Source organism: Podarcis vaucheri (assembly GCF_965113315.1).
Source record: "Podarcis vaucheri genome assembly, chromosome: 6".
Lineage (NCBI taxonomy): Eukaryota > Metazoa > Chordata > Lepidosauria > Squamata > Lacertidae > Podarcis > Podarcis vaucheri.
In genome coordinates, this window is record NC_138764.1 from 104720412 (window position 1) to 104740845 (window position 20434).

The following is a 20434-nucleotide window of genomic DNA, read 5'->3' on the forward strand; positions in this document are numbered from 1 at the left end:
AAAAATAAAAAATGAGAACACAAAATACATAATAAAGCAAAAGCAAACAAAAGTGACAAGCCCACTCTCACAAACACATTTAAAAGGCCATAGAATGGTTAATCAGCCAAAGTGCCTAGGACCCTCGTACCTACGGGACCGCCTCTCCTGGTATGCCCCACAGAGAAACCTACGGTCTGCAAATAATAACATCCTCAAGGTCCCAGGCCTCAGAGGGGTTAGGCTGGCCTCAACTAGAGCCAGGGCCTTCTCGGCTGCGGCTCCAAACTGGTGGAATGCTCTGTCACAAGAGACTAGGGCCCTGCGGGACCTGACATCCTTCCGCAGGGCCTGCAAGACAGAGTTGTTCCACCAGGCCTTTGGTCAGGGCGCAGCCTGACTCCCTCCTCTGGCAACCTGCACAGAATTTTGCTTAATTGGTTGCCATCAATTTGATTTAATTAATTTTTATAATGGAATATTTTTAGATTGTGTGACTATTTGACTGATTATTTGATTGTTGTTAGCCGCCCTGAGCCCGGCTTCGGCTGGGGAGGGCGGGATATAAATAAAATTTATTATTATTATTTATTATTATTATAAGATAATAATAATAATAACAACAACAACAATAATAATTTTTATTTATACCCCGCCCTCCCCAGCCAAGGCCGGGCTCAGAGTGGCTTACAAGCAATAATAAAAACAAGTTGAATGATTACAGCTTAAAAACAAAATTAAAATACAACATTAAAGTATTGAAATATTGAAATATTAAAATTTAGCCTCATTGCAGGAGGAGAAGGAAAGGAAAAAAGAAAGAGAGGGAGGGAATCAAATTGGCTCCAAGCCAAAGGCCAGGCGGAACAACTCTGTCTTACAGGCCCTGCGGAAAGAAATCAGATCCTGCAGGGCCCTGGTCTCATGAGGCAGAGCGTTCCACCAGGCCGGAGCCAGAGTTGAAAAGGCCCTGGCTCTGGTTGAAGCCAATCTAACTTCCTTAGGGCCTGGGCCACTAGGGTGTTGCTATTTATGGACCTTGAGGCTCTCCGTGGGGCATACCGGGAGAGGCGGTCCCATAGGTACAAGGGTCCTAGGCCGTGAAGGCCTTTAAACATCAAAAGCAGCACCTTAAATCTGACCCTGTACTCTACCGGGAGCCAGTGCAGTTTGAAAAGCACTGGGTGAATATGCTCCCATGGCAGAGACCCCTTGAGGAGCCTCGCTGCAGCATTCTGCACCCTCTGGAGTTTCTGGGTCAGCTTCAAGGGCAGCCCCGCATGGAGCGAATTACAGTAGTCAAGCCTGGAGATGACCGTCGCATGGATCACTGTGGCCAGGTTGGGGCGGGAAAGGTAAGGGACCAACTGCTTGATGCTTCGAAGGTGGAAAAATGTCGCCTTGGCTGTTGCTGTAACCTGCACCTTCATGGAAAGGGAGGCGTCAAACCCAAACTCTTAATGGAAGGCAATGGCACTAATTGGGCCCCCGCAAGAGAAGGGAGTTGGTCCCTCATCCCCATACTATCCCGACCCAGCCAAAGGACCTCTGTCTTCGAAGGATTTAGTTTCAGTCGGCTCCCACGAAACCATCCAGCCATAGCCTCCAAGCATCTGGTCAGTGTGTCCGGGGCCGAGTCGGTGTGGCCATCCATCAGCAGATACAGCTGAGTGTCATCAGCATATTGGTGACAGCCCAGCCCAAAGCTCCGGATAATCTGGGCAAGGGGGCGCATAAAGATGTTAAAAAGCATCGGGGAGAGAATTGCGCCCTGCGGCACTCCACACACCAAGGAATGGCGCGACGACATTTCCCTCCCTAGTGAGGTGAGCTCACTAGATGAGCTCAGGGTCCAAGTTGGTTCATATTGTGAGAGGCGGTCCATGAGGTATTGCTGTCCTGAGCCGTTTAAGGCTTTATAGGTCAAAACCAACACTTTTAGTTGGGCCTGGAAAACAATTGGCAGCCAGTCCAGTCCAGCCAGGATCTTGTGACCATCTCCTCACCTTGTGACAGCAGATGCTATAAATTAACTATGCATAGTGTGAAAGGGCACTCTTTTATCTGCCCTGAATCTCCTGCCAGCTTCATTAAGTTACCTCTGCCCACCTCCTCCGCACAATGCTTACTGGTGTCCAGCTTTTGTGAACTTGGTATGAGGAGGTGAGCACAAGGAGAAATTGCCAAGGGAGATTCTGTGCATCAGTTCTCGCAACGGTTTAGAAAGCCCCATGGAACTTACATCTCAGTAAACATGCCTAGGATTGCCTTTGCTTCAGAGAGCAGGACAATATGTGGAAACTGTGAGGAAGCAGATATAGGTTAAATGAAACAGTAAAAACTGTTTGGCAGTGGAACCTTTGGGTAGGTGTGGGTCTCTCTTCCTGGAAATGTAAACAGAGGCTGGGCATCAGTCAGCGAGGCTGTAGATGCAATATTTTTTGTACTGGGCCAGGAGTTGGACTAGATGCCCTTTGAGGCTTCTCCCAACTCTGAAATTATATTATTCTAACTCGGTACAGTGGTACAGTTAAGTACTTAATTCGTTCCGGAGGTCCGTTCTTAACCTGAAACTATTGTTAACCTGAAGCATCACTTTAGCTAATGGGGCCTCCTGCTGCCGCCGTGCTGCCGGAACTCGATTTCTGTTCTTATCTTGAAGCAAAGTTCTTAACCTGAAGCACTATTTCTGGGTTAGCGGAGTGTGTAACCTGAAGCGTATGTAACCTGAAGCGTATGTAACCCGAGGTGCCACTGTACTTTGAGACCTGAGTCTCGTCTCTTCCTTCCCTACCACACCCTCAAATTTTCTTACCTAGTTACATTAGCTTCTTGAGTTGTGATGTTTGCATAGTTTTTAACTGCCCTGGTTTTGGAGAAGGGCGGGTTTATTTTATTTTTTAGGCACATAGCCTAAAAATGCTATATATGGTTGAGACTTTTAGGGAGTTATTCGTAAAACAAGACACCTCTGTTGTCTTGCTTCCACTGCTGTTCCCCTGCCTCCCCATTGTCTTCAGTTTTTTTTAATATATAGAATTTTTGAACCCTGTTTTTGTTTTGAGCCATGCATTTACATTGGACACAATCAGTGAGCAACTTTGCTTCACATTCTGTTGAATGAATGTGACTTAAGCAAGAGCTTACTTCTGCTTCAAATGCAGCTGTTTCTCACACTTGCTGAAAAGCTCCTTAATTCTGACACTTGTTCAACCACCCAAGTGTGGCCTAGAAAGGTTGCTGACCCTGGTAATAGATACGCTGGTTGGTTAGGAACATAAGAAGAACACAGGAAACGGAGTCAGACTGCTGGTTCATCTAGCTCAATATTTCCTACACTGACTGGCAGTGGTTCTCCAGGGAACTATTCCCAGCCCTACCTGAAGATGCTGAGAATTGAACCAGGCATCTTCTGCACACAAGGCCAGTGCTTTACCACTAAGCTGCTGCCCTTCTCAGTTACGGTTGTAGTTGATTTATAGAAGTGGCTGCCAGTGTGTTTTGTAAAAAGAGTATTTTGCTACTCCTGCTTGGTTATGGTTTCTAAAGTTTTGGACAGGAGTTGCTGTCTATCCTCTGCTGCTTTTCAAGACTGTGTGTGCGTGTGCGTGTGCGTGTGCACAGTGCACCACTTGATGTGTCAAGATGTCTTTAATTACTTTTCTATTTAGTTTCATTCAGTTGCACATTTTTAACACTCTTTACAATACATTCAAATTATAACTGTTTTCAATACCGTGTGTGTATGTATTCCTTTTTCTTATCCTTGTGACTTCCCTCCACCACATTACAGCTTCTTCTACTTAAATTTCTCTTGTGTTGTGAATATTGTTTTTATTTTTATCCATAAAACATCTATCCATATTTTAGCTTTACGAAATGTAATCAATGCATATCAGTGGTTTTGTTTCAGAGCAACGTTTTGTCACATATTCTTCCACACATTCCCATTCTTTCCTAAATTTCTGATTTGATTGATATCTAATAGCTGCTGTCATTCTGGCCAGTTTTACGAATTCACATACCTTATTTTGCCAATCCGCTTTTGATGGGACTATGTCCCCTTTCCAATTTTTAGCTATTAGCATTCTGGCAGCAGCTGTGGCATATAAAAACATTTTTTTTCTTGTCGTTAGGGTTATCTATTGATAAGATGCCTAATAGAAATGCTTCTGGTTTTTTTTCAAATGATGTTTGGAACATCTTTTTCCATTCTACATGTATACTACTCCAGAATTTTTTAGTTTTTTCACATCCCCACTATACATGATACATCGTTCCTTCTACCATATTGCATCTCCAGCAAGTGTTAGATTTTAATTTATAGATCTTAGCTAGTTTAGTGGGAGTCATGTACCACCTGTACACCATCTTCATGAGATTTTCTCTTATTGTATAACAGGCAGTGAATCTTACGTCTTGTTTCCACAGTTTTCCCCATTATTCCATCTGGATGGGGTGGCCAATATCTTGGGCTCACTTGTGTCAAGATCTATGGGGGTAGCTGAGCAACCGTTCTCTAGTGCAATGTCTGAAGATATGAGTCATGTTGTTTATGGATACATGTCAACTTTGCCTTCTTTGTATTAGAGCAGGGGTGTCAAACTCAAATTCATCGGGGGCTGCATCAGCAGTTTGGTCACCCTCAAAGGGCCGGTTGTATCTGTAGGACTATGTGTCCACTCTTTATTATCATAAATTATTGTCACTGCATTCAATTATTACTGTTTTTTGTAATAATGTAAGTAATAACTAGCTCTGAAAGCAGAAACATAGTCAGAATAATGGCAAGTAGATATTCAAATGTACAATTATTGTACAATTTATCCTCTAGTATAAATTGTAGAGGATCCTCAAAATGGGCCCTTCCAACTCTACAATACTGTACTATAATTCCAGGTGAAAGGAGCCGAAAGGGCAAAATCGCTTCCCAAAGGTGTCTTTCCACGTGAGAAAAGATTTAAAGTGAGGCAGGAAATAGTTAAGCAGGGAGATGTGGAGAGGTGGGAGAGGGCTGAGAAAGAGAGAGGGGACAGTCGCCCATTACTTAAGAAAAGAAACCCATGAGGTTTTTTTAGGTTATGTATGCCAAACCGGTTGAGCTTTTTTAAGGGAGGGTTGCTGTGCCTGGAAGAGCGGAACAGGGGTGAGGACGAACACGGGCGCTGCAAAATCAGCCAAGGGAGTGCGAACGCAGCAACAAAAAGCAGACCGCCAGGGTCCTAGCACCTCCACGACGGTCGGATACATGGAGATTCTTTTTACAGAAAAACAAATTCTCTGGCTTGTAGGCTGCCACGCATGCGCTGAAGAGGTGGCTTTCTTGTGTCAAAAAAAAAAGTGAGAATAAAAGGTGAAGGCTGGCGGCCGGCGGCGGCTACACGGGCCACATGACGAGGTCTGGCGGGCCGGATTCGGCCCGCGGGCCTTGTGTTTGACACCCGCGTATTAGAGGAATTAGTTACTAGATCAGTCATCTGGGTCCTCTTCTCTCCTAGTCATCCTGGAGTTGAAATTGTGAAGAAATTGACTTTTGTAAGAATGGGTTGGTGGTGTGTCACTTAGAAGCAGGAGTTGGAAACAAAGGCCTTAGTGGACTTGTAGGCCACAAACCCTTTCTCCGGATGAGACCCTTCAGCTGGACCTGTGATGATACCTCTTGCTTGCCTGGATGGTGGCAGGTGAGATGTTTGTGCGCCCAGAAGCTTCTAACTTTAGTGTGGCTGGAATCTAGCCAACTGTACGAAGGCAAGAGCCCACCCTATCTCATAGACCCTTGAAAGTTGCCCACAGGGGAATGTGGCCCTTGGTTTCGTCTACCTTGCTTTAAAGTCTGTAGTTTGAGATGTTGATCTATGTGATGGATTTGTTGCTGTACCACAGGCTTCCTCAATCTCTGCCCTCCAGATGTGTTGAGACTACAATTCCTGTCATCCCTGACCACTGGTCCTGCTAGTTAGGGATCATGGGAGTTGTAGGCCAAAACCTCTGGAGGGCCGAGGTTGGGAAAGCCTGCTGTACCATTTGAGCCTGCAAGTGGGTGAACAAAATGTTGGAAAGTGTGTATGTGAAATGCTGTAGTCCAATGACACAAAATCACATGGTTCTTCCACTCCTCTTCTTAGCTCACAGTTATAAGTAATAGTCATTCCGCAAGTGTGTATGAGAGAGAAAATACTTGGGGAAGGAGCTTTAAGGCAACAGTGGGTAATCTCCACCCTAAAGGCCTGCTTAGGCCCACGAGGCCATTTCTCCCGAACCTCAGCTGGTTGCCCAACACATGAGATACGGGACTTGCTGTTGTCAGGGGACGTTCAGCAAGTGGATCCTAGAGAGGAGGCCTTCTCAGTGGTGGCACCCCACTTATGGAATAGCCTACCCAGAGAGGCTCACCTGGTGCCCTCTGCATGGTCTTTTCAGCATTTTTTTATTGCCTAGGCATTTTAAAACAAACCCATTTTAAAACAAACTGCGTTCTTGGTCCTCGAGTATGCTTTGCAGCTGAGCTGAAAATATGTTTTGTTCAAATTTTTTACTGATCTTTTTTCAGTTACTGTACTTTTAAATACTACTTGCTTTTTGTCTTGTAAACTAGAGAATTTTAGTGATTTTAATGATGGATGAATGTATAATTTGAATAAATAAAGGATGTTGAAATGGGTGGACTGGATTGCTGCCCCCCTAAACTCGAGAGTTGCATTCTTATTGTAAAGAAGGCAGAGAGAGTAGTGGTGGATGAGAGAGCTACGCACTGACTTCGATACCCTGCATTTCTTAAGGATTTCTCTTTCCTCGAGAATGGAAAGTTTTCTGTCTCCAGTAAGACAGGGTCCAGGCTTAGATTTGTTGCCTTCTGCGTGAGGCCTCATGATTGGTCTCTGTTTCTCAGCTAGAATTCCCTCTTTCTTTTAAAGAAACAAGTCTTTCGGGGTTTTAGTGGCAGCAAATAGATTAGGTATCACTCTTGGTTTCCCCTCTGTCTGCGACTTCTGCAGTTCTTGCGGATTTGCCCAAAATTACTGAGCCAGCTTTGTGGCTCAGGTTTGTGTTCAGACTTAAAAGCAAACAAACAGCCAACCAGTGTTGGGAATTGCTTGCATCTCCCTGAATGCCTTTGGCTATGGAGACAAAATCTCCTTTCTCGTTGCAGGAGAAGCTCACGTGTCCAGTGGTGCTACTGCTCTTGTGCCATGGGGTGAGCAGCTTCTACGTGCCGGGGGTGGCACCCATCAACTTTCACCAAAAGGATCCTGTAGAAATAAAGGTAGGTTGGTGATGTGGTTGACCATTTGAATACAGTGGACGCTTGGGTTGCGAATGTGATCTGTGCGGGATGCACGCTCGCAACCCGTGTCTGTGCATGCACGGGTTGCGATTTGGCGCTTCTGTGCATGCGCAAAGTACGATTTAGCGCTTCTGCGCATGCCTGACCGCCGAAACCCGGAAGTAACCCGTTCCGGTACTTCCAGCTTTTGGCGGTCCACAACCTGAAAAAAACGCAATCTGAAGCGGCTGTAAACCAAGGTATGACTGTACGCACACCAAGTGTGTGTGTGTGTGTGTGAAATAATAATTAACAGTGGTACTTATGCCAGCCTGGAAAACCATTAGTTAGCTATATTTGCGAAACAGTATTAATGCCCTTTTAAAAAAGGATGATTTATTACGTTAAACATTTTGTACTTTCCTTCCCCCATAAGAGCTCAGAGTGGAATACATAGGTTTATTATTACTTATTATTTTATTTTTATTACATTTATATCCTGGCCTTCCTCCCAAAGTCGCCCAGTGTGGTGTGTCTCATAACATCCTCCTGCTCTCGCGTTGGGCTGAGTGTCTGTGAGACTGGCTTGATGCCATCTAATGAGTGAGGGCTGCCTTCCAGTTTGGAGATGCTTGTAGCTCTAGCCGGCAGGAGAAGCGTCTGCTGTGCATCTAAGTTGGCCCCAGCTGCCGTAGGGCTAGCGAGCAAGCTGCCCTTAGGAAAGGGCTCGCTAATGGAATTGTAAGGAGAAAAGATACCTATGACCACGATCAAACAATACATGATCAGCCGGCAATATTTGGCAGTTCGGTTGGGCCATTTGTGAACGCTGGTGGGAGCCTTGAAGGAGCTGAGAGCTCTTTGCAAAGTAGTGACAGCATTCGCAAGGAACATTTTCTTGAGCTGTGGCTTTCGGACATTAATGAGAGGAATACATCTCCCACGCCCTACAACATGAGCTGCTAACATGGCACCCACGGGTGCATGTGGGCCTTTAAGTCTCTTTGTGGTGCTGCAGGGTCCGATCCCCCAAGCCTGTGTGTGGTGTGAGGGTACAGCTGATCAGGGGAGAGTCGACTCCCATCACCCCTGACCATTCGCCATGGTGGTTGGGGCTAATGGGGAATTGGAGTCCCACAACATCCAAAGGGCCACCATGCCGATTTCCCTTCCTCTAAAGCGTAGGTCTGTGTAGATATGCCTGGCAAAAGAGAGAGTGCAAGGGGAAAGGGCAAAGGGACATTTACTTTAAAAAAATAAAAATTGGGAATCATGTTGCAATAAAACTGCATCCCAAACCTGAAAATGTTGAAGTCTGTTCTAAAGTGTTGTAGAAATGCTGAATGCCCTGTGAATCCTTTTAAAGAATTGTAGGTTCCATTCCCGTAATGTTTTCCTTGCAGCTATAACAAGCTGAAAACCACAGTGGTTTCCTCTGTCTGTGCTTCAGCATTTTTGAGGGGTAGGATCAAGTACTACAGGAAGTTAAGTTCTCCAAGAACATTAATACATGGTTCTGGGGTTGTTTGCAGCCTCTTGGGGGTGGGTCAGACATAGGCTCAAACCTTCCGTGGCCTCTTTGTTTTTGTTTTTTTTACTAAAGCTGTGGGCTTTATCTTGCCATGTAAGCTTCCACACCGATGCCAGCAAGGTTTGGCAAGTCCTGCAGAGCATAAAAACATTTTTACGCGGCCAAGCCCTGTCTCAATGGCCATATCCTGTCTTGTATGTTTCCTCTGTGTTACATAATTTATCTCCGTGGAAGGGGTAGAGGGGCATTGGTCCAGTTGTAAAGGTGGAAACTAGGGAACTTCCTTCCCTCTCGGTAGAGCTGGAACAATGAATCTGATAATCCCCTTGTTTTTCCAGGCTGTGAAGCTCACCAGTTCACGAACACAGCTACCTTATGAATATTACTCCTTACCTTTCTGCCATCCTCAGACAGTCACATATAAAGCTGAAAATCTAGGTAAGGGCACAGAGTCCTCCACTTTCCTTTGCGTACTTTGGTGTCTGTGGTTGACTGCATGATCCGTGCACTGTGTACATGAAGTGGGGGCACCCATTCCAGCCCTTTTCCCAAGGCCCCGGCTCCAGCATATTGCAGTCTCCCCTTGCTTTACTATTGCCTGTAGTCTAGAATGCAATGGGCAACCAGTTATTCATTTGGGCTGATGCTCTTTCACTCTCCTTGTGTGGATCTCTCTAGGGAAACTGGTAGTTTCTAAAGGGAGGGATGAGGTGCCAGTTCCACCCAGATTGCCTGGTAAAGAAGAATAAAGTAAGCACATGGTCCTCCCTATAACACGGATGGTATATTCCAGTGGTTCCCAAACTGTTTTGGGCCACCGCCCCTTAGTTCCATAAAGTGATCCCAGTGCCCTCTATCCTAGGAAAAGCATTATTCAGAATGGCCGTTTGCATGACCCGCTAAGGAAGATAATAACACTCTAAAATTCAGAACAGTAACAATTAATTTCACATTTATTCCAAATCTAGTTGAAACTATTTAGCTGAGTTAATTCAACAACAGCAGTGAACTGGATTCGGTGATACCAGCTATGCAAAATACGATTGCCATTTACACCCCCAGCGCCCTCCTGCTACCCACTTGCCTCTTAGTGCCACCCCCAGGTAACCCCCCCCCCCCGCAGGGGTGGTCCCATCCCCTTTGGGAACCACTGGTGTGTTTGGATTATTTAACCTCTAAAGCTGCCTTGTCCTGAATCGGACCATTGGCCCATCTAGAAGAGCGATGGGGAATCTGTGTCTTTCCTGAAGTTGCTGGAGGGCAACTCCCATCATCCCTCATCATTAACCAAGGTGACTGTGGCTGATGGGAGTCATTGAAATCCAAAAACTTTTGGAAGACCACAAGCTCCTGGCTCCTAATCTTGCCCAGTAGAGTCTGTTCCAGCTGTTAGCTTGAGATGTTAACAGCAGGAGATGCCAAAGTTTGAAGGCTGGGGGTTTGTTCTGCCACTCACTGCTGTGAGCTCTCTCCTTCTCATTCTCCCTGCCTGCCTTTCATTTGCAGGTGAGGTCCTTAGAGGGGACCGGATCGTCAACACGCCATTCCAGGTCTTCATGAACGTTGAGAAGAAGTGCGAGGTCTTGTGCGAATCCCCCAGCAAGCCTGTAACCCTGACCAAGGAAGCGAGCAAGCTGATCGCCGAACGGATCCAGGAGGAATACTATGTCCACCTGTGAGTCTCTGTCCTCTGAGCATGAGACAGAGCAACTCAGTGGGAGTCCTCCTTACTTATGGCGAGTCAAGGAGGCATAGGGTGGCAGCAGTGGGCAAGTAGTTCTGACTCGATGGCTTATCTTTGCAGCATCGCTGACAACCTGCCTGTGGCCACGCGGCTGGAGTTCTACTCAAACCGCGAGGAGGAAGAGAAGAACAAGGAGAAAGACATACAGTTTGAGCATGGCTATCGGCTTGGGTTCATGGACAGCCGCAAGGTGAGGTTAATAATAATAATAATTTATTATTTATACCCCTCCCATCTGGTTGGGTTTCCCCAGCCACTCTGGGCGGCTTCCAACAAAGTATTAAAATACAGTGGTCTGTTAAACATTAGAAGCTTCCGTAAACAGGGCTGCCTTCACATGTCTTCTAAAAGTTTGGTAGTTGTTCTTCTCTTTGACATCTGGTGGAAGGGCGTTCCACAGGGCGGGCGCCACCACCAAGAAGGCCCTCTGCCTGGTTCCCTGTAACTTGGCTTCTCGCAGCGAGGGAACCGCCAGAAGGCCCTCGGCGCTGGACCTCAGTGTCCAGGCAGAACTATGGAGGTGGAGCCACTCCTTCAGGTATACTGGAACGAGGCCGTTTAGGGCTTTAAAGGTCAGCACCAACACTTTGAATTGTGCTCGGAAACGTACTGGAAGCCAGTGTAGATCTTTCAAGACCGGTGTTATGTGGTCTCCCAATCACCAGTCTGGCTGCCACATTCTAGATTAGTTGTAGTTTCCGCGTCACCTTCAAAGGTAGCCCCATGTAGAGCGCATTGCAGTAATCCAAGCGGGAGTTAACTAGAGCTTGGGTCTCAGCCTGTGTGCCAGGTGGAGCTGGTAGACAGCTGTCGTGGACACAGAATTGACCTGCGCCTCCATGGACAGCTGTGAGTCTAAAATGACTCCCAGGCTGTGCACCTGGTCTTTCAGGGGCACAGTGACCCCATTCAGGACCAGGGAGTCCTCCACACCTGCCCGCCTCCTGTCCCCCCAAAACAGTACTTCTGTCTTGTCAGGATTCAACCTCAATCTGTTAGCCGCCATCCATCCTCCAACCTGTGCTTTTGCCTGGAGAAGGGAGGGGATGGTTCAGAGGTGCCACAACAGCACGGACCCTCTGAATTTTACTTGTAGGCACCTGTTTCAGTTGTTGTGGAAAATAAAGCAGTGACCACAGCAGCTCCCTTTAAAGCACGCTTTATTTTGCATTGTAATATTGAATGTACCAATCTTAGGCCTTTGAACTTTGCTGTGAATGTTGTATGGAAATCTGAGTGCGCATGTGCACACATACCAGAAACTGAAAGGTGACAGGGAGGAAAATTCAGGCGGTGTTTACCACAAACCTGCATGCTGCTCTCCCAAAGTATTCGAGCTGCCTGGACACTAAGCCTGCTCTCTCCTTCCTGCCCTCTGGAGATCAGGTGACACATAGGCTGGTGAATGTGTGAGAGCTGGGAATTACTGTTTATTTGTCAGGCACCTAAAGTTTTTCCTTCTGTGCTGTACAAAGATTTTCGTGCTGTACGGGGATTTTAAAAAGCCAAATGCTGACAGGCTTGGAGCCTGTTACGCCCCATACAAAAGAGGAAGCCTGGATTTTGAGAGCCAAATAAATATTAGCCCAATGGTTTGATATGGGCAATTTATTCTAATTTCCAAATTCTGAATTATCTTCTGCCGGGGGCAGCATCCTAAATGGGTTATTTAACTTGCACAATCACAGCTTAACACGCTGGGCGGCTAGCCAGCTGCGAATGCACAAATTAAATGCACACAAGATGGATTTTCCATGCTGGGTTTTCCTGCTGTGGAAAGCACTTTTAAGCTCTCTGGCTTGCTTTTGGGGCTCTGGGAGGCTCTTGCATGAGACCTAGCAGGCGCCTCCCAGAGCCTCATAAGCAAGTCAGAAAGCTTAAATGCTCTCCGCCTTGCATGGTGGGCAAGGCTCACCCAGTGTGTTGGCACTGGAACGGTAGGGGTGGTTGCACAGGGGCTGGTTCTGGCTATATGTGATATCAGCTTTACACACAATCCCTGGAACCCACCCCCAGGGCAGGTTGCGAGTCTGTAGTTTGATGTACAGTGGTACCTCTGGATGTGAACGGGATCCATTCCAGAGCCCCGTTCGCATCCTGAGCAGAACGCAACCTGCACGTGCACGGGTCGCAATTTGCTGCTTCTGCACATGCGTGTGACGTCATTTTGAGTGTCTGCACATGTGCGAGAGGCGAAACCCGGAAGTAACCTGTTCCGTTACTTCCGGGTCACCACGGAACGCAACCTGAAAACGCTAAACCTGAAGCATATTTAACCCGAGGTATGACTGCATCTTCTAATCTCTACTCCCTTATCATGAAGAGTTTGAGGAGAAGTGCAACACACGAAGGAGACCTCTGAGCCTGCAAACCACTTGGAGAGATAGTGCACATCACCCCAATTAATTTGTATTTTCTTCCTCCAGGGCTTCTAACGTCTCTCTTGATATCCCATCTGTTCTAGTTCTACCTGCACAACCACCTCTCCTTCATCCTTTACTACCACAGAGAGGATGTGGAGGAGAACCAAGAGCCCACCTACAGGGTGGTCCGCTTTGAGGTCGTTCCGCAGAGCATTAAGCTTGCTGGTAAGAGAAGAGAGCAAGGGCTTTGTGGCCGAAGCTCTGGACTTGAATTAAGAGGGACATTTTGGAGAAGAAAGTACGGGTGGGAGAGGAGATCCCATTGTATGATGTGCTTGGGGTGAGGTATGAGAGGGAGAGAGCAGCTCTTGTTCAATATTGAGGGCATAGCTGTCAACTTTTCCCTTTTCTTGCAAGGAATCCTATTCAGAATAAGGGAATTTCCCCTAAAAAAAGGGGAAAGTTGACAGCTATGCTTGAGGGTTTCTTGCATGTTCTCTCTGGCTGGCTGTAGTCGTGGACCCACAAAGCATTAAAAGTGCACTGAATGGGATCGGGAAACAGGAGCTGTTTGGGACACCAGGGATTCCTGTTGCCTGCTACTCAAAACAACTCTCTTATCAATCACAGCTCCGACTTCACTCATTGGCAAAAGAAACCCATGGGCAGGCAGGTGCAGCCAGCCTTGTTCATTTCACAGAAATCACTTAGAAGGGGACCTGCACGTTTTGCAGAGTCACTGCCGGCCAGTGCAAGTGAAGGGTGGGGAACCATAAATTGTTGGGACTCCAGTTTCCCTTGCCCCTGGCCATTGGCTACACTGGGTGTGCAGCTGATGGGAGTCCTCTAGCACCAAGAGAAGGGGGTGCATAGGCTTCCATCTCTGGTGTGGCGGGATCAAAGGTCTGACTCCATGAAAAACTGTTTCATGCGTTGCTGCTTTTGCAGCAGGAACATGGTAGGGATACGTAGCTCAGGGCCGTAGCTCAGTGGTAGAGCATCAATCCTCAGCATCTCTAGTAGGGTTGGGAGACACTCTGTGTCTGAAATTCTGGAGAGCCTCTGGCAGTCAGTGTAGACAATACTGAGCAAGACGGACCAATGGTCTTACTATAAGGGCAGCTTCCCACATTCCTGTGTATGCGTTTGTTCAACCGGAGGAACATGAGGGGCAGCGCAGCCAGAGGATTGCCACACGAGGCTCGTTAGGGGTGAGGGGACCCCAAGCTTGTATAGGGTCCCTGGAGTCAGGCTGCTGCTTCTGACGCATGAGGTTTTTTTGCCCCCTAGATCTGAAAGCTGACGAAAAGGGTGCCTGTGTCTTGCCTGAAGCTGCCAACTCCGCTCCTCAAGAGATTGACCCCACGAAGGAGAACAAGCTGCTTTTCACCTACTCTGTGCATTGGGAGGTGAGGGCCGGGTTTTTTATTGGGGGGGGAGGGGAGAAAGAGGGGAGGAGGTGGAATTGGTGTAGGGGATATGGTCACTGTGGGGAGAAGGTGTCCGAGGGCTGGGAAACCCTAATTAAAAGAAGAGTGGGAAGCCAGTGTTGGAACATGGATTTGGAGGGCCTCAGCTGTCTTTAAGGGAACTCCTTTCATCTCCTGTACATTTCTTTTAAAAACAAGTAGGTTCTCCACCACAGGTTAAGACTCAACAGGAGAAAGCTTGCTTCAGGTGCTACCTTCGAAGAAAAAATTACGGAGTCACAAAAACACCCTTTCCCAGGTTAGGACTACAACTCCCATCGGTCCCATCCAGCATGTGCTGATGGAAGCTGCAGTCCAAGGCGTCAGGAGGGTGCCATGTTGAAGAAGCAGAGCTTTTTAGGGGGTGGCACCCATCTTGTGAAAAGCCCTGCTCCATTTCAGCCTTTGGGGAACCTGTTAGGGCGTTTCTGGCTGGTGTGCCTTTTTGTCCCCAAGTCTGCTGCTTTGGAATTTGGCGTGATTTGCCTTTTCGTGTCGTTTGTTTATTTATTTATGTACAAGATTTAAATCCCTCTTTCTGCCAAGTGAATTGTAGCATGAACTTAGCTGCCTTTAGACCTCTGGCTGATTCATGGGCCCAGAGTTTGCAGTCCCAGGGAATCTTGTTGGTTGGAGCTGAATGTACATGCTAACAGGGAAGTGAGCAGAGGAGATCCCAGCTCCCTGCAATTGCTCCTTCCCCGTCAACAGATGGAGCCGAGCTGATATTTTCTTGATCTTTAGGATTATTGTCTTGCTTTCTTCTTAGGCAGCCGGGTGTGTTTGTGTTTACATCCAGTGCCAGTCATGCTCTGAGTAGACCCACTGAAATCCATGGGCATGGCTAGCTTGGGGCCATTAATTTCTGAGTGGAACCTAGTTGAATACAACTCCTGTGGGTTATTTCTTTATTCATAAAGCACTGATTTGCAGAAAACCAAATACCCCACTTACCCCTTTGCCTCAACTTTCAATCACCAGCGTGGGAATAATAGTGGACCAACTCAATTAACCTACTAACTAGCTAAACTTCTCCTATAGGAAAGCGACATCAAATGGGCTTCTCGCTGGGACACTTACCTCACAATGAGTGACGTGCAGATCCATTGGTTCTCCATCATTAACTCTGTTGTGGTCGTGTTCTTCCTTTCGGGTAAGAGAGAAGCCAGGGGGTTTTGTTGGGTGGGGAGGGGTGATCTTGCCACTATACGGTAGGAATAGAGACTTAACTAGCCAAGTCGTGTAGACCCAGCTGGGCTATCATTTATGGATATGCTGAGCGAAAGAGTAACAAATCAGAAATAGTCCAGTGGGCTTGGGTTCGCATCCTACCCTCACCACCTGGCCCGATGATCCTGGCTGGGTCTACTACTCATCTAGAAGGACTTTGGAAAGACTGCCTCATAATAAAATAAAAGGGAAACCCTGGGCCAGTAGAAAACCCAACGCATAAGGGCTGCAGTTTCTAGCCCACCTTTTTTCACCCTGTTGTGGAGCCCTTGGGGTGTACAAACACAGTCTCAGGCCTAGAAGGGCACGTTCCGCTCTGCCTCCTCATTCTGCTTCATAGGTAGACTCTGAAAGACTGTGAGGGTATTCGAAGGATTGGAAGCTGGTTGTAAATATGTACTGAATGCTTCTGGCGCCCGGTCTGGTCACTGCGGTTTTCTTCACCAGCAACCTGTGTGTCCGTCAGTGTCCTTAGCTGCTTGTCTTTGCTCAGTGCCTGGTGCCTGTGTCTCAGTTTTGCTGCCTGCAGATGGGGTTGAGCTGCAGCAGGGCCGGTTTGTGCCTTGCTTTCCCTTCAGTGGTGGCCAAGCAGTGTAGGGTAAGGGCCACAGTCCATGCTGCACCCTGTATGTGCCACTTCCTCAGCATGCCTGTGTCTTTGGGCAACTCACCGGTCCTGCGCACTGGATGGAAACTGCTGCAAGCAATTTTGTGGTTCTGCAAGAGGGCAGGCAGAGGCACAAGTCTTTCCTTTTGGAAGGGAGGAGCGCCCCCTGGTGCACAACGAGAGCATTGCAAGAAATGAGGGATGTAGTGGTTATTTATTTATTTATTTTTTAAAAAAGAATATGTTCAATAAGCATTATCTGCTTAGAATGGAATGGAATGGAATAGAATATAACCTTTAGAAGACATATGAACACAACCCTGTACAGTGGACGCTTGGGTTGCCAACGTGATCCATGCGGGATGCACGTTCGCAACCCGCAGCGTTCTCAACCCGCGTCTGTGCTGTTTACCTGGTTGAAAAGAGGTGTAAGGGTATTAACACTGGTGTGATCATAATAAAGACCTGGGAGTTACAAGGGTTATAACTTAATCTTGAGTATATCCCAGAACAGGTATAGATCCCTCTGGCTTCCTTTACTTGGCTACCTTGCTTTTCTTCCCTCCTCCCCTTGGGCCCCACTGCCCAACATGGCAGCCCATGAAAGAGACACTTTTAAAATGCCCCTGAAGAGGAAAAGAATGGCTTGCACTGAAATCAACCCCCCTGCCCTCCAAGGTCCTGTCCAAGTGGCGACGTCCTCTGCTTTTGCTGCGGCCCCATGTGTGTTAGCAGAAGGTGTGAGAAAATGTGAAAATGAATACTTGTAGCAGCAGCAGCACCTCCTTTGGTGTAGGGGACTCAAAAGTGCAATTCTTGCTGTGAGAACCCAACCTCACCCCCCATTGCTACTGTCTGAGGACATGTGGGCAGATGTGGACGGTGGGGGACTCTGTCGACTGACGCATCACTCCTCATGACCCTCTGCTCCTGTATGCTGCTGGCTTGCAGATGCTTAGGTGCTCAGTGGAATAAACTGCAGTTCATTCATTCCAGGTCTTATTCGTTTCAGGTATTCTCAGCATGATCATCATCCGGACGCTCCGGAAGGATATTGCCAACTACAACAAGGAAGATGACATTGTACGAGAAGCATGATGTGCTTGGGGCTGGCAGGTGGGGTGGGGTGGAGAGGGAGTGGGGACCCTTCCTTGCATCTTGAGAACGTTCCCAGACTCTCCTTTTGAGAAGGGTAGAGGGGAGGTAGAAAAGGAAATGGGTAGAGAATGTAAGAGGAGCTCAGCTGGGTTAAATCCAACTTTATTCAGCACTGGGTTTCTCATAACACTGGTCTTGAAAGACCTACATCGGCTCCCAGTATGTTTCCGAGCACAATTCAAAGGGTTGGTGCTGACCTTTAAAGCCCTAAACGGCCTCGGTCCAGTATATCTGAAGGAGCGTCTCCACCCCCATCGTTCTACCCGGACACTGAGGTCCAGCTCCAGTGGCCTTCTGGCGGTTCCCTCATTTCGAGAAGCAAAGCTACAGGGAACCTGGCAGAGGGCCTTCTTGGTGGTGGCACCCTCCCTGTGGAACGCCCTCCCACCAGATGTCAAAGAGAAGAACAACTACCAGACTTTTAGAAGACATCTGAAGGCAGCCCTGTTTAGGGAAGCTTTTAATGTTTGATGCATTACTGTGTTTTGATATTTTGTTGGGGGCTGCCCAGAGTGGCTGGGGAGGCCCAGCCAGATGGGCAGGGTATAAATAATAAATAATTATAATTATTATTATTATTATTATGATTATTATTATTATTATTATTATTATTATGTCAGCCAGGCGAGTGCGTCTGGGAAGCCCATTGGAGCAAGGCTGAACCTGGAGGTAGCACATAGCTATATTGTCCAGTAGCCACCTGGTCACTTTCTGCTGTTCACCTGACCGATCCCTTTTTTAAAGCGCTGCTGTGTCTTGTGGCATCAAATTCCATAGCTAGTGATGTGGGTAGAGAGTCCCTTGCTAGTCCAGAGTTCATACTGGGGCTTAACCACTTAACGGCAGATTCTCGGCAGACCTTGCCAGGCCTGCCTTCTCATTCCTTGCTGGGGTGAAACACTTTTCAGGTGCAGGCAATAACCAGAAGGCCTTAAGGTTTTGTGAAATGTGGTGACTCGCTGCAAAGAGGGGAGATCCTTTGGGGAGGGGAGGACATGCTCTGTACATCTCTGTGGCAGGGGGGAGGGAAGTGTACGTGGCAGTCCCTTTCGTGGGGCTTGATTTCAATCCCCCTGTGTGTCAATTTTCCCTACAGGAAGACACCATGGAGGAATCTGGGTGGAAGCTGGTGCACGGTGATGTGTTCAGGCCGCCTCAATATCCCATGATCCTCAGCTCCCTCCTGGGCTCTGGAATCCAGCTCTTTTGCATGATCCTGATTGTTATTTGTGAGTATCCCACCTGGGGAGCCTGGGGGTGCTTCTTTGTGAAAAGGGGGCAGGGGAGAAGAGACTCTACAGGCTAAGGAGGAAACTACAACTAGTCCAGAATGTGGCAACTAGACTGGTGACTGGGGGCGGCCGCCGAGACCACATAACACCGGTCTTGAAAGACCTACACTGGCTCCCAGTACGTTTCCGAGCACAATTCAAAGTGCTGGTGTTGACCTTTAAAGCCCTAAATGGCCTTGGTCCTGTATCCCTGAAGGAGCATCTCCAACCCCATCATTCAGCCCGGACACTGAGGTTCAGCGCCGAGGGCCTTCTGGCAGTTCCCTCGCTGCGAGAAGCAAAGCTGCAGGGAACCAGGCAGAGGGCCTTCTCGGTAGTGGCACCCACCCTGTGGAACGCCCTCCCACCAGATGTCAAAGAGATAAACAACTACCTGACATTTAGAAGACATCTGAAGGCAGCCTTATTCAGGGAAGTTTTTAATGTGTGACATTTTAATGTAGTTTTCATCTTTGTTGGAAGCCGCCCAGAGTGGCTGGGGAGACCCAGCCAGATGGGCAGGGTACAAATAATAAATTATTATTATTATTATTATTATTATTATTATTATTATTATTATTTTCATGACTGCTCGCTAACCCACTTCAAGCCTGTTTGAAAAAACAAGTGGGGATAGAAAATTTGAAAAATAGTGCCGCGGTGAACAAATGTGCTTTGTGAATACTCAGCAAAGCACACACACCCCTTCTCAGTGTGCAAGGGGCAGGTTGGCTTTCTGCAGCGGAGTATTGGTTTGTGAGTGGTGGGCCTTAATCCTCCTTGCCTTGCCTTTCAGTTGTGGCCATGCTGGGGATGCTGTCTCCTTCCAGCCGAGGTGCCCTGATGACCACAGCCTGCTTCCTCTTCATGTTCATGGGGTAAGTGGTGTGGCTTGTCCTTTGCGTCAGCCATCATCCCTCTGCCTGACCTGTGATGGGAGGTAACCTTCTGCTTCTCTGTGTCCTCTGCACTAGGGTTTTTGGTGGTTTCTCCGCTGGCCGACTCTATCGGACACTGAAAGGCCACCGGTGGAAGAAAGGGGCTTTCTGCGTAAGTGATACTGATCTTCACAAACCCCAAGGGACTTGGGAAAGTGCATGAGGGCAAACTGCAGAGCCTCATTTGTTTCTGATGATGAAATAACCACTGTGGCTGTTGGAAGGGGCCCTGGCATAACCTCGGGATAGAGTTGCTGGGGGTGTGTTGCCTTGGAATCTGACCTTTGCATTACAACAGAAAACAGGCATAATAGAAGAAATCAGCCTTTGGGGAGGGGAAAAAGGGCACAGTGAAAATGATTTCTTGCTGCCGCCTCCTGTTTTACCGTATTTTTCGCCCCATAGGACGCACTTTTTCCCCTCCAAAAATGAAGGGGAAATGTGTGTGCGTCCTATGGGGCGAATGCAGGCTTTCGCTGAAGCCTGGAGAGCGAGAGGCATCGGTGCGCACCGACCCCTCTCGCTCTCCAGGCTTCAGGAAGCTATCCGCAAGCCTTGCAAGCCCGGTGGGAGTTCCCACGGGCTCACAAGGCTTGCGGGCAGCAGCCTGCAGCCCCCGTGAGTGTCTGCAAGCCTTGCGCGCCCGGCAGGAGGTCCCGCCGAGCGCGCGAGGCTTGGGGCCGGCAGCCTGTCGCCTGAAGCACAGGGAGCCCTCCGGAGGGTGCCCCGTGCTTCGGGCAGGTGAGCGCAAGGCTTGGGGCGGCAGCCAGGGCGGGGGGGATAATTTTTTAAAATTCATTCCCCCCCCCCCAAAAAAGAGGTGTGTCCTATGGGCCGGTGCGCCCTATAGGACGAAAAATACGGTATTTATCATTGGTGG

General features: G+C 47.9%; 1 protein-coding gene and 1 long non-coding RNA gene across 2 annotated transcripts in view; both read left to right on the top strand.

Annotated features, from left to right (window-relative positions):
- Window positions 1–20434, top strand: part of LOC309534413 — a 97075-nt gene that overhangs the window by 33801 nt on the left and 42840 nt on the right. The window lies entirely within an intron of this gene.
- The window catches only part of TM9SF4 (transmembrane 9 superfamily member 4), a 33817-nt gene that overhangs the window by 2314 nt on the left and 11069 nt on the right, over window positions 1–20434 (top strand). The window contains exons 2-12 of the mRNA XM_082226051.1: window positions 7130–7243; window positions 9113–9212; window positions 10281–10449; window positions 10579–10708; window positions 12983–13106; window positions 14172–14290; window positions 15392–15503; window positions 17200–17270; window positions 18442–18574; window positions 19413–19494; window positions 19591–19666. Coding sequence (XP_082082177.1) covers window positions 7130–7243; window positions 9113–9212; window positions 10281–10449; window positions 10579–10708; window positions 12983–13106; window positions 14172–14290; window positions 15392–15503; window positions 17200–17270; window positions 18442–18574; window positions 19413–19494; window positions 19591–19666 — 1230 coding nt within the window. The remainder of the gene's footprint in view (window positions 1–7129; window positions 7244–9112; window positions 9213–10280; window positions 10450–10578; window positions 10709–12982; window positions 13107–14171; window positions 14291–15391; window positions 15504–17199; window positions 17271–18441; window positions 18575–19412; window positions 19495–19590; window positions 19667–20434) is intronic.